Genomic DNA, 14,694 nt, shown 5'->3' with positions numbered 1-14,694 from the left:
TATTTTCTCTGTTACAAGGTCTCTCTCTAGAATAGCATCTGCCTAGAGGCTTTGTTGTCTTAACCATGCAATTCTTTAAATTATTTTGAAAACCAGTTTTTTTTAAGATTAAGAATAGGTCTGCCTAAATCTATCTGGAATGGTTTTTTCCTCTTTTAGAGTGTGTTTTATGTTTATTTGCCCATTATATTTATTCTGCTTTCCTTGGTTTTAAATATTATGCTTGGGATTTTTTATTCATACTTAGCCCAAAGCCATTATTTTGGGGGGCAGCCTTACAAATCTAAAATATAAAAACCTACCTAAATAAATAAAGTTCAGATTATGAATGATGAGAAATATATGTGTCCCAGTATAATGATGTGAGATCGAATTTGGATCAGTCACTTGGACCAGAGATTTACTTTTACAAGCTTTCAGATTCATGCTGGAGCCCATCCTCAGGGAAATTCTCTCTACTGGAATGCATGCTTTGGGCTGTTCTATGAGTCATATTTATGTGGTGCCTTCCTATTGGTTGATTGGTGTGTTGATGGCTGACAATTGGCTCTCATTTCCTTGTGGTGTCGAGCTGTCAGCTGCTAAGTATTTGATAAGCTAGTGGTAAATTAGCACTCTTGTTAACTGACAAGGTGATCATTTCCCAGACTTCAATCATTTCTCTGCCTATCTTTGTACCTGGGTGGCCAATAATCTTACTAGCTGCAAAATTAAATGTGTGTCTGTGTTCATTGCAATGGGAGGCTACCAATGAGTTCAAGTCTCCTTGTCTCACTTGTGCTCTTGCAATCCGGTGATTAGCCTCCTCCCCGTTTCTCCTATGTAGTCATGGGCAATCCATGCGGAAGATCCACTAATTACATTGGAAATATATCCCACCTCCAAACAATCCTTAAAATGCATAATTTGTTCTTATATGATAGCCTCTGGGCAGTGTGCGATGCCCACTTGCAGATATCCATTGCTTCTGAAATGTTTTTGATGTATGCCATATACTTTTTTTCTTTTCTATACTTTGCCTTTGCACTTTTTGCACTTTTTTCTTTATAAAACAGTACTAATACTTCACATGAAGTATGCCTCTGCTTATACAACCAATGATTGTATTAGATTTTTTGCCTGCTGTACACTGCTGCCTTTTGTTTAAGTGATTGTCCACTAGGACAGAGCTTTTCAACCAGTGGTACGGGTACCACCTGTGGTACATTGGCACCTGGCAGGTGGTACACGACCATCCTAAAAAAGTGGTAGCAGGGGAGGGGAGTGAGCTGAACCAGTGGCAGCACTACACAAGACTGAGCAAGAGATGGCTGGAGCTGCAGGGCTGTCAGGGCTCAGTGGAAGCGCCAGGATCAGCGCTTCTTCGGGGCTGTCAGGGCTCAGTGGAAGCACCAGAATCAGCGCCAAGCTTCAGCTGGAGCTCAGCGCTGACCCTGGCACTTCTTGAGCCCAGAAGAAGCACCGATCAGCTGGAATGTTGCACGATCTCCAGGGTCTTGTGATTTACATTCAGATGCCTAGCAACTGATTCATATTTATAATGGTCACAGTGTCCCAGGGTCATGTGAAGTGACCAAAACCTGCTGTAACCACCCAGCAGACGGGGGGAATAAAAACCAAACACCCACCCTCACCCCACCTCCACTGCCAAATCCTCAACAGAAATGCTCACAACAATGAAAACCTCGGACAGGAGGAAGAGCGGCGCCGGGCAGGCAGGCAGGTGTCTTGCTCAGCTGTGGCTTGGGGGCACTTTTTTTAGTGCCATTGTAACTTCAAACAGTCACTAAGTGAACTGTTGTAAGTTGAGGACTACCTGTACTTCATCACTTTTTTCCTTTTTTTTGGTCATCAAGTTTTTGACACGTTGCTAGGCGACTGGTGGTATTCGGATGCTACCATATCCTAAAAGTGGTACAATGGTTGAAAAGGTTGAAAAGCCCTGCACTAGGACTCCAAAGTTCTCTGTTTTTGAGCCAGGTCTCACTTAATCTGTACTTGTATCTTTGATTTTTCCTGCTTATGTGTAAAACCTTGCCTTTCTCTGTATTAAATTTCATGTTGTTGGATAGGGCCAATTGTTCAAATTTGTTAAGATCTTTTTGGATCCCGAGCTTGTCTTTTATACCATATAATCAAGGGGAGAAGCAATCTAGAACTAAGGAGAAACTTCCTGACAGTTAGAACAATTAACCAGTGGAACAACCTGCCTCCACAAGCCGTGAATGCTCCAACACTGGAAGGTTTTAAGAAGACACTGGACGGCCATTTGTCTGAAATGGCAGGTCTTTTTTTCTCATAGAATGCTCAGAACGGCGTTCTGGAACAATTAAAAAAAAAACACAAAAAATACCCAGTTCCCTTATTGGTTTTCCTAAGCCTATTGCAGGGCTAGCAACCTTGGCTCTTTTTTATGACTCGTGGACTTCAACTCCCAGAAATCCTGAGCCAGCCATGCTGAGGGGAAAGGGAGAGGTTTCCAAACTGAGCCATGCTGGCTCAGGAATTCTGGGAGTTGAAGTCCTTGAGTCATAAAAGAGCCTGCACTAGAGGAGGACATTAAAATTATTTCCCGGATTACTTCTTTAGGAACTGAAGCTTTAGAATCTAAAACAGCTAATTCAGAAAAGCCAACAGGAAAGAACCTCACATTTTTCATCTGCTTCTGTCTTTTGGAAGGTAAAAGTAGATAACAAAATAATCTATTTCTTATGTTAACATCTCTGCAATGAAATCAAAGGTAACAGGAAAGAAATGAGAAACATTTTTCTCAATGTAATATGTCTAATTTAGCTGACTCTAGAAAAACATAGTATCTTTTGTACACTCTTGAAAACTACTTTGAATCTAAACAATTCTTAAGAATGAAATATTCTTAATTTGGACTTTACTTTTACTGTTTGGACTGTTGTGTGTTTTGAAAAATAGATTATTTAGAATCTAGTTATGTTGCACTTCAGTCTTTAAATAATTACCCTAGTATATACATAACAATATATGATGTTTTCCCTGGTGAGCTTAACATCAATAACAACATTTATTAAAAAGGCTAAAATAATTTCTGGGGGTATTATCTGTATAGTAAAATTTTGGACAAGCAGTAATCATGTTACATATGTGCATAAGCGTAGTCAGTAGCATATGCCTTTTTAAAAATATCAAACATGCAAAGAAACAAAAACAAGTCCAAAATATCTATATTACATCCAGAAATGCCAACTTTGCAACCAATATTTCTCATCCATAACTATGGCACCCTAACGATACCTGCATACATGCAAATGTTTCTCTGGGATCACTAACACAACAGGGATTGCTTTTTCCTTCCAGTAACACATACCTAGAACCAGTTTATTGCATTTGGCAATTGTACTAAAAAAATCTCATTCATTTAATTTGAAATCAAGTGAAAAATTGATTTAAATTATTTTATTAAATTAATGGCAATTCTTTTATAAAAAGTTGCCTCAAACAAAATGAGTTTGACATGCCTGCTCTAGATAGTTGAATGCTCCAAAATAAATTCTAGACCAGGCCTGTACATGCAGCCTACCAAGCACCCTTGGACAGAGCACAGACTTTTTTTTAAGTAATAAAATCATCATCACTGCCCTGAAATTCATGTTGCCTTGTGCCTCCATGGCTTACCATGACCACAAGCTCCAACACTGTAGATGCTCCTCTAGTCACCAAATCATTGATTAGCCCACCAGCATTCCTTTGCAGACCACAAAGATTTTTAATTTAAAAGTGTGGGCCTTTCCTTTCTGCAAGATGATGATGATGATGATGATGATGATGATGATGATGATGATGATGATGATGATGATAATAATAATAATAATAATAATAATAATAATAAGAAGAAGAAGAAGAAGAAGAAGAAGAAGAAGAAGAAGAAGAAGAAGAAGAAGAAGAAGAAGAAGAAGAAGAAGAAGAAGAAGAAGAAGAAGAAGAAGAAGAAGAAGAAGAAGAAGTTTGAAGGAACCTTGGAGGTCATCTAGTCCAACCTCCTGCTCAGGCAGGAAACCCTATACCATTTCAGACAAATGGCTGTCCAGTCTCTTCTTAAAAACTTCCAGTGTTGGAGCATTCACCACTTCTGGAGGCAGGTTGTTCCACTGGTTAGTTGTTCTAACTGTCAGGAAATTTCTCCTTAGTTCTAGGTTGCTTCTCTCCCTGACTAGTTTCCATCTGTTGCTTCTTGTCCTGCCTTCTGGTGCTTTGGAGAATAGCTTGACTCCCTCTTCTTTGTGGCAGCCCCTGAGATATTGGAACACTGCCATCATGTCACCCCTCACCCTTCTCTTCATTAAACTAAAAAGGTAAAGGTAAAGATTCCCCCGCACATGCGTGCTAGTCGTTTCCGACTCTAGGGGTCGGTGCTCATCTCTGTTTCAAAGCCGAAGAGCCAGCGCTTGTCAGAGGACATCTCCGTGGTCATGTGGCCGGCATGACTAGATGCCAAAGGCGCACGGAATGCTGTTACCTTCCCACCATAGTGGTCCCTATTTTTCTACTTGCATTTTTACGTGCTTTTGAACTGCTAGGTTGGCAGAAGCTGGGACGAGTAACAGGCACTCACTCTGCTACGCGGCACTCGGGATTCAACCCGCCAAACTGCCGACCAACTGGTTGACAAGCTCAGTGTCCTAACCCACTGAGCCACCACGTCCGTCTTCATTAAACTACACATACCCAATTCCAGCAACCGTTCCCTATATGTTTTAGCCTCCAGTCCCCCAATCATCTTTGTTGCTCTTCTCTGTACTCTTTCTAGAGTCTCGACATCTTTTTTACATCGTGGTGACCAAAACTGGATGCAATATTCCAGGTGTGGCCTTACCAAGGCATTGTAAAGTGGTATTAGTACTTCGTGTGATCTTGATTCTATCCCTCTGTTAATGCACCCTAGCACTGTGTTGGCTTTTTTGGCAGCTGCAGCACACTGCTGGCTCATATTTAAGTGATTGTCCACTAGGACTCTGAGATCTCTCTCACAGTTACTACTATTGAGCAAGGTACCACCTATACTATATTTGTGCATTTGATTTTTCCTGCCTAAATGTAGAGCCTTACTTTTTACACAATTGAATTTCATTTTGTTAGATAGTGCCCAGTGTTCGAGTCTGTCCAGATCCTCCTGTATCGTAAGCCTATCTTCTGGAGTATTGGCTATTCCTGCCAGCTTGGTGTTGTCTGCAAATTTGATGAGTTCCCCATCTATCCCCTCATCCAAATCATTGATGAAGATGTTGAAGAGCTGCACAGATGTCTTCTAGATTTTCCTTTTGCCTTTCCGAGTTAACTCCTTGGTCTGTCATTGAGCAAGAATTGACTTTGTAGGGAAGCTTATTATCATTTGATGTATATTTAACATATGTTCTACCTTTATTTACCAATTATATAATATCTGTATGCAATCCACATGGCGAGGTTTGGGGAAACTTACAATAGAAAAAATATTTTTTTAAAATCATAAGATTAAAACATTGCCAGGCCCACACCGCCTCCGCTGCCCGCATTGCGCAGCCCCGCCATATAGAGTGGGCTTTGCTGCTCCCACAGCACCAGCTGCGCCAGCTCCGGCCCCAGGGAGGGGAGCCCGCCGCCAACACCCTTCGCACCTGTGACTGCAGCAGCCCCCTCCTCCTGCGCCCGCCAAGATGAGAGTTCCGGCACCTTTTTTTTTTTTTTTAGAAAAAAAGCACTGTGAAATGGTATAAAGTTTCCTGCCTGAGCAGGGGGTTGGACTAGATGACCTCCAAGGTCCCTTCAAACTTTTATTATTATTATTATTATTATTATTATTATTATTATTATTATTATTATTATTATTATTATTGCTGTTGTTGTTGTTGTTAGATATAAAAAGATAATACAAGGTAGTCCATAAAATCCACAAAGTATATAAAAGTATTTAAAAATTAAAAAAAATTGTAAAAAAAATTGTAATCTCTGACTATGTAATACACAAAAGATGGTAAAATGTTAATTTGCAGTTCAGGTCAATAAAAGCCCTTATCATCTAGGCAATAAAAGTTATCATCTGGCAGTAAAACTTTACAATAATTTTAAACAACTTTTTAAAATGATCACTCAGTTTTCTCAGGATCATTCAATATATGTAAAATTGTATTTAATTCATTCATGACTATTTAGCTAGTAAAGACTGGAATCCTTATAAATCCTTATAAATATGCAGAGGAAAAAAGAAAAGAAAAACGCTTGCAAACAAATCTTTATCTAATTTATTTAGCAATTAAAAATAAATAAATAAATAAATAAATAAATAAATAAATAAATAAATAAATAAATAAATAAATAAATAAATTAAAAAAAAATAATTCAAGGTTGACTCAGCCTTCCATCCTTCCGAGGTAGGTAAAATGAGGGCCCAGATTGTTGGGGGCAATTAAGCTGACTTTGTAATAATGCCGCTTGGGGTGTGTGTGAAAACCTTAATAAGCAGGCATATACATAGAATGAAGGCTATTGCTAAGCTTGTAAGCCACCCTGAGTCTTTGGAGAAGGGCGGGATATAAATGGAATTAAAATAAATAAATAAATAATGTCTGTGTAAATATGCTCTGTTAATGTTAAAAAGAACTATGCAATCAATACTGAAGAAAAACAGTTCAGTCTATATAAAGAAAATTTTCTCAATGCTGAAAAACTTTCTCAATGCTGATATCATGTGTGTCAGGAGAACAAAGGAACAAAGGAAATTGCAATCTGATCACAGTACACAGAACTTCTTTTGATGATAACAAACATGTCGTCCATGTAGCAGCACCATCAGATTGTTTTCTGATTCAAGGGAAACTGCAGCTCATTTCATTCTCCTATTGGCAAAAATCCCATTACTCCTTCACCTTGGCCCTCTGTTTCATCAGACCTTTAGCTTTATCATGCAAGAAGTTTTTCTCTTTCTGTAGGCACTGTTGAAAGCTTGCGTCACCCTTCCCCAATCCATCTACCACAGGAACATATTGTATTGGTCACAATATTGGAAAGGGCTTCCCATCGGAACAACTTCTCAGTTAAATGCATTCCATATAAATTTATTTATTTATTTATCATTGGGACTTATATGCCGCCCTATCTCCCGAAGGACTCAGGGCGGCTAACAACAATAACATACAATAATACAGAAGTTAAAATAAAAATTAAATTAATGGCCCCTGCAGAATAAATTAAAATTAAAATTAAAATAAATTAAAAATTAGAGTTAAAAATTAAAAACATAATTAAAATCCCTGTCAGTCCAGGTGAGCCAGGTGGAAAAGGAGTGTTTTGAGGCCGCGGCGAAAGGACTGGAGATCTGGGGCCATCCAAAGCTCAGGGGGCAGCTGGTTCCATAGGGTTGGCGCTCCCACAGAGAAGGCTCTCCCCCTGGGGGTTGCCAGCCGACATTGTCTAGCCGTCAGTACCCTAAGGAGGCCTTCTCTGTGTGAACGTACTGGGCGATGGGAAGTCGTTCACAGCCGCAGATGGTCCTGCAAGTATCCCGGGCCTAAGCCATGTAGGGCTTTAAAAGTAAGTACCAGCACCTTAACTCTCACCCAGAGGACAACTGGTAACCAATGCAGCTCACGCAGGAGGGGTGTAATATGGGAGTATCGGGGTGCTCCCATCACTACCCGCGCGGCCGCACTCTGAACCAGCTGAAGCCTCTGGGTGGTCTTCAAGGGCAGCCCCATGTAGAGAGCATTGCAGTAATCTATACGGGAGGTAACGAGTGCGTGGGTGACTGTATGTAGGGCATCTCGGTCCAGAAAGGGGCGCAACTGGTGTACAAGGCGAACCTGGGCAAATGCCCCCCTAGCCAATATGATCTTCAAAACTGAGTCATGAATCCAGGAGGACGCCTAGATTGCGTGCTCTATCAACAGGAGGTAACATCTCTCCTATTTATTTATTTATTTATTTATTTATTTATTTATTTATTTATTTATTTATTTATTTATTTATTTGTTAAACTTGTATACCGCCCTATTCCCTTAGGACTCAGGGCGGTTTACAGGGAAAAATTAAAAATACATAACATACAAAGTTAAAATCGATTAAAACTAAGATTAAATTAAGTCCCTGAATTTCAACTAAAACCCCATTAATAAATAATTAAAACACCTCAGTCTGGGCCAGACAGCTCAAAAAACCAAGTTTTCAAGTTCCTGCGAAATGAGTGAAGGTCGGGGGCAGTCCTAAGCTCCGTGGGAAGTTGGTTCCAAAGGGCCGGCGTGCCCACAGAGAATGCCCTTCCCCTGGGGATAACCCGCCGGCATTCCTTGACCGGCGGTACCCTAAGACGGCCCTCCCTGTGGGAGCGCACAGGACGATGGGAAGTTGATGCCGGCAGCAGGTGTTCCCTTAGATAATCCAGACCCAAGCCATTTAGAGCTTTATAGGTCATTACCAGCACCTTGAATCTCACCCGGAGGGCAACCGGAAGCCAATGCAGCTCACAGAGAAGAGGTGTTACACGGGAGTATCGGAAAACCCCCATAACAACTCACGCAGCTACATTCTGCACCAGTTGAAGCCTCCGAGTGGTCCTCAAGGGCAGCCCCATGTAGAGAGCATTGCAGTAGTCTAGCTGGGAGGTCACGAGCACATGGGTGACTATGCATAGGGCATCTCGGTCCAGATAGGGCCGCAACTGGCGCACCAGATGAAGCTGGGCAAAAGCCCCCCTGGTCACGGCTCCTATATGGTCTTCAAAATTGAGCCATGAATCCAAGAGGATGCCCAGGTTGCGAGCCCTATCGACGGGGGGTAACACCTCACCCCCCATCATTAGTGGTGGAACAACCTGGTTTATCCGAGATGCCGGCATGCACAGCCACTCAGTCTTGGCAGGATTGAGACGAAGCCTGTTTCTCCCCATCCAAACCCGGACCGCTTCCAGGCAACGGGACATCACGTCGAGTGCATCACTGGGTTGGTTTGGGGTGGAGAGAAAAAGTTGGGTATCATCAGCGTACTGATGATACCCCACCCCGAAACCACGAATGAGCTCGCCCAGTGGTTTCATATAGATGTTGAACAGGAGGGGAGAGAGAACCGACCCCTGGGGGACTCCACAAATGAGAGACCTCAGGGCGGACCTCTGCCCTCCCATCAACACCGACTGCGAGCGGCCCAGGAGGTAGGAGGAGAACCACCGTAAAACAGTGCCTCCCACTCCTAACCCCCTGAGACGCCGCAATAGGATACCATGGTCGATGGTATCGAAAGCCGCTGAGAGATCTAAAAGGACTAGGACAGAGGAACATCCCCTGTCCCGAGCCCACCAGAGATCATTCACCAGTGTGACCAATGCCGTCTCCGTACTGTACCCAGGCCTGAAACCTGATTGATATGGGTCAAGATAATCCGTTTCCTCCAGGAACAGAGGGAGCTGATGTGCCACCACACTCTCAACAACCTTCGCCAAAAAGCGAAGGTTGGAGACCAGACGATAGTTATTTAAAACAGCCGGGTCCAGGGCAGGCTTCTTGAGGTGGGGCCTCACCACCGCCTCCTTCAAAGCGGTGGGAAAGGTACCCTCCTTCAAGGAAGCATATATTACTGCTTGGAACCAGCCTCGTGTCTCCTCCCGAGTTGCATAGACCAGCCAGGAGGGGCACGGGTCCAGTAAACAGGTGGTGGAACTCAGTCTCCTCATGATCCTGTCCACATCAGCGGGGGAAACAGGGCCGAACTCAGTCCAGGTAACATGCTCAAGACCGCTTGATTCCTCCATTCCAGACTCTGCCCAGTCAGAGTCCAAACCGGTCCGGATCTGAGCGATTTTGTCCACCAGATGATGACTAAACTCCTCAGGCCGTCCCTGTAAGGGTTCCTCCCTCGTCTCCCAATTAAGGAGAGAGCGAGTCACCCTAAACAGGGTGGCTGGGCGATTATCTGCGGATGCGATGAGGGCAGCGAAGTAATTAGACTTCGCCGTCCTCATCGCAGCGAGGTAAGACCTTGTAAAGGCTAGATAGAAAAATCAGGTCAAGGGTGTGACCTGCCCCATGAGTCAGGCCCTGAATTACTTGGGTCAGGTCCATGGCCGTCATGGAAGCCATGAACTCCCGAGCTAACTCTGACGACTCTCCCAGGGAAGGCAGGTTGAAGTCACCCAGAACTATAAGTCTGGGAAACTCCACCGCCAACCCTGAGAGGGTGTCGAGCAGCTCAGGCAGGGCCGTTGCCACACAGCTGGGTGCCAGGTATGTAAGCAACAGGCCCAACTGAACCCGAGGGCCACATCTCATGAGAAGGGACTCACTCCCACCTATCTGGACAATGGTGGTCTCCCGCGGACATAAGGTCTCCCGTATAACCGCCGCTGCCCCTGCCCTGAGCCCGAGGCTGGTGCAGCACACAGAAACCCGGAGGGCAAAGTTCAACCAGAGGGACACCACCCTCTGGGCCCAACCAGGTCTCTGTAATGCATACCAGATCCGCGTGTTCCCCCTCGATCAATTCCCGGATGAGGAGAGCCTTGTTCACAACGGATCTGGCATTAAAATACACCAGTCTGAGCTCAGGGTCCTGATCCCCCTCACCCCAGATACAAGGGTACTAACCGGAGGGTCGGAACACGCCACCGCTCGGAGACAGCGGGGGCGCGGTCCCGGATATTGATACGGCCCTCCGTGTAATCGGCTTCTGCCATTCCCAATCGTCGTGGGGATTTTTAACCCCACCCCCATACCAACGGAACCAAAAGCCCACGCCCCCAACCCCATCTCACCAGGAACTATTGTAGGCCCAGACTGACAGCCGGTTGATGAAGTCCACCCCAATTCCTTCCCCACCCTCCCATTCCCACCCCTCCCTAACCCTTTAAAACAACTGGCTAAAAAACATACAAAGGGCCTCTTAATGCATTTCCACCAGAGGCCCCTATTTAAGCCCAGCCACCTCTCGGGGTCCCAACAATTGGGCCAGTCCTTAAGGGAAGTAAGGGACATGGTGACAGGTCGTATCCAGGAGGGAGGAGCCCCCCTGAGAGCATACAAATCCGTGCCAGAATATTGTATACGAACCATAACATTATAACAGCTGCATAGGGCAATAAATCAATGAGCAGATAGATAACTAAAGTGATGTTATAAGCCAGGATATGCATCTTAGCCCCCCAGCCCAGTTCAACTCGGCTCTCACCCGAGTCGACCAGGTGGAGCAACCGCAGCCGCTCTCTCATCGCCGCTGAGGAAAGTCCACCAAGGTGGACTGAGTCCAGGGTACCAGAGAAAACCATCCCACTGATCTCTCACATCAGTGGGTGGTTGATGAACAATCCAGCCGCCCTCTCACCACGGCGTGATCCGGTACCATATCAACTGGCAGAAGGAAGTCTTCGGAGTAGGGACAATGTTCATATTCCGCCCTGCTCCTGCCAACCGGGCATTAAGAAGGCAGTCCATCGTGCCCAGGATAGTATACATCAGCTAATCCAAGAAACTCAAACCAGGGCCTCCCCAACCAAGCAGAACACCAGGGCCATGTCATGGAAGGTCCACACGCCATCAAGCCACCATCAAGCCACCATCTTCAACGGAAAACCCCCGACAGCAGGCCAGACAACAAGGGCACATCCAAGCCGGCATTTGGCCCAACAGGCCGTCCGAAGCAGAGAAGGGGGGTTTCACGCCACCAAAAAGGGCGCCCACCCCCTGATCATATCTCCGTAAAGCCAAAGCGTCTAGCAACTGTCCCAGCTGCAAAGTCATTTTCCGGCCAATCTTCGGGCCGAGAGGGCTCCCAAAAAGGAGGAGTCCCAACGCAGCCAGGTACAGCGCGGCAATTGCCATCGATGGAAGCGGCAGCATTCCAAACGACATGGCCATGCGTCTTCGGGCCGAAAAGCCCTCCAAAAGGAGAAGGGAGCCCACCTGCTATACACAGAAGATGGCAGCGCTCCCAGCTGCACGACCACACTTCGGCCGATCCTCGGGCTGATCTTCGGGCCGGAAGGCCTTCCGAAGAAATAAGGAAGGAAGCCCTCCTGATGAATCTGGAGGCGACAACACTCCAAACGGGGCGGCTACACCTCAGGCGATCTTCGGGCCGGGAGGCCTTCCGGGAGTAAAGGGAGCCTACCAGCTGATTTCTAGAAGCAGCAATGCCACAGCCGGCACTCCATGCCTCGGCCGATCTTCAGGCCAGCGGGATCACGAAAGGACAAAAAAAGCCTCCACGCCGCTCAAAAGAGGCCCCCCGACTGCTGGCAGCCCCTCCAACCTCTCCATCGGGTCACCACCATGGTTGTGCCTCCCCCAAAGCTCATTTGAAGCCCCTCGCAGGGAGCACGGAGCTCAAGCAACAGCCGTCGCCATCGATGGAACCTCTTGGACTAAACAAGATGCCGGTACGTAAAGCCACTCAGTCTTGGCCGGGTTGAGCCGGAGCCTGTTCTTTCCCATCCAAATCTGTACCGCTTCCAGGCAACGGGACATCACATCAAGGGCATCACTGGGTTGGTTCGGGGTGGAGATGAAAAGCTGGGTATCATCAGCATATTGATGATACCTCACCCCGAAACCACAGATGATCTCACCCAGCAGCCTCATATAGATATTGAACAGGAGAAGCGAGAGTACCGACCCCTGAGGCACCCCACAGCTAAGGGGCCTAGGGGTTGACCTCTGCCCCCCCTGCCAACACTGTCTGCGAACGGCCCGAGAGGTAGGAGGAGAACCACCGCAAAACAGTGCCTCCCACTCCTAACTCCTCAAGACGACGCAGCAAGATACCGTGGTCGATGGTATCAAAAGCTGCTGAGAGATCTAATAGGACCAGGACAGAGGAATAACCCCTATCTCGGGCCCGCCAGAGATCATTCACCAGTGCGACCAATGCCGTCTCTGTGCTATACCCGGGCCTGAGACCCGATTGGTATGGATCCAGATACTCAGTTTCTTCCAGGACCAAAGGGAGCTGCCGTGCCACCACGGTCTCAACAACCTTCGCAAGAAAGCGAAGGTTGGAGACAGGACGAAAGTTATTTAAAATATCTGGATCCAATGCAGGTTTCTTGAGGAGGGGCCTTACCACTGCCTCTTTCAAGGCAGCAGGGAGGTACCCTTCACTCAGTGAGGCATTGATAACTGCTAGCAGCCAGCCTCGTGTAACCTCCCGAGACGCATAGACCTGCCAGGAGGGACACGGGTCCAACAGACATGTGGCAGCACTTAATTTCCCCATGATCCTGTCCACTTCATCCAGAGTCACCGGATCAAACTCTTCCCAAATGTTCTCGGCATTTAAATATACATACTAAAAGATCTGGAGAGTGACACTATCAATTTATTTCATTTTGGTGTGAAATATTAGTTAGGAAATTACTTTTACTCCATGACTGCTGGTACCTCAGTAACTGAAGTGGATTATATGACATTGCTTGCACTTTTCTGTTTATCAACTTAAGGAAGGTATTCTCTGCATGTTTTGTGTTTTCCAAATACAATAGTACAATGTTTAGAATGGAATGGAATGGAAAATAGAGTAGAGTAGAGTAGAGTAGAGTAGAGTAGAGTAGAATAGAATAGAATAGAATAGAATAGAATAGAATAGAATAGAATAGAATAGAATAGAATAGAATAGAATAGAATAGAATAGAATAGAATAGAATAGAATAGAGCTGAAAGGGACCTTGGAGGTCTTCTAGTCTAGCCCCCTGCTCAAGCAGGAGAACCTATACCATCTCAAACAGGTGATTGTCTAGTCTCTTCTTAAATAAGTTTAATACAGGATGTTCCAAACTTGGAGAATGAAACTAGTGATATGGAAATTCCATGTATTGTAATGGTTCATTATTGAGGCAAAGTAGATAAAAAACATCCTGTGGCATTACAACTCTTTTTTCTTTTTGAAGTCATTAGCCTATATGAGAAGAGAAAATCATTCTTACAGGAAAGGAATTTAATCTTTTCCTGTCCTGTCCCAGAACTGGTGGAAATAAATTCTACATGCATGATAACTGCTAGTCTGTTAATTTATTATTACTAAAGGGTATTCCCCATCCAAGGCTAATAGCTATGAGCAAATGAAGGGAAATTTACCCAGATCAGAATAGGATACAATAGAATAAACTAAACTACCAATTCATATATACACACGATGAAAATTATCCCTCAAAGAAGATACATTTAAAATTAGCAGTTGCAAATACTTTTAACTTCACATTGCTTCTAGTACTGAAGCTATCACGTTCAGTATATCCAAACTCAACTTTATGATATTATTTTACAGTGAGCTGGATTTAACATATACTACCTTTTTTCCTGCAGATCGGTTGTATGCCTTGGATCTGGAACACTAATTCCAGCAACTCTATAGTTATAATTTCTTCCAGTGGGACAAATAAAACAATGACTGAACTTCCATGTGATACAGCCCATTATGCATTTCTCTCCTGTGTTGTGGGGACTTTGACCCTGGCAATATTTTTACGTGTATCTTCTTTGCCAAAATTGATTCTCCTATTTTTTGTTATGATTCTGTATATAGTTATTTTGGAGCTCAGTGGATACCGAAAGGCAGTAGGGTAAGTATTTGCATAATTACAAATTGGCATAACCTCTGCTTCCATAATTTATCTTCACACCTGTAATGCAATGCTCTTTTATAGGAGGAAAGGAATTTTAATACATCTCAGAAATTTTGAAGATGGTCTTTAGTTATTTACATCTTCCA

General features: G+C 44.6%; 1 protein-coding gene across 1 annotated transcript in view; it reads left to right on the top strand.

Annotated features, from left to right (window-relative positions):
• Nucleotides 1-14,694, top strand: part of ADCY1 (adenylate cyclase 1) — a gene marked incomplete at its 5' end in the record, with an annotated part of 490,247 nt that overhangs the window by 408,698 nt on the left and 66,855 nt on the right. Inside the window, one exon of the mRNA XM_081342918.1 lies at nt 14,289-14,545. Coding sequence (XP_081199044.1) covers nt 14,289-14,545 — 257 coding nt within the window. The remainder of the gene's footprint in view (nt 1-14,288; nt 14,546-14,694) is intronic.

This window comes from Vipera berus (genome assembly GCF_964194415.1).
Source record: "Vipera berus genome assembly, chromosome: Z".
Lineage (NCBI taxonomy): Eukaryota > Metazoa > Chordata > Lepidosauria > Squamata > Viperidae > Vipera > Vipera berus.
Note: the sequence above shows the minus strand (reverse complement) of the source record. Positions and strands in the feature narration are given on the sequence as shown.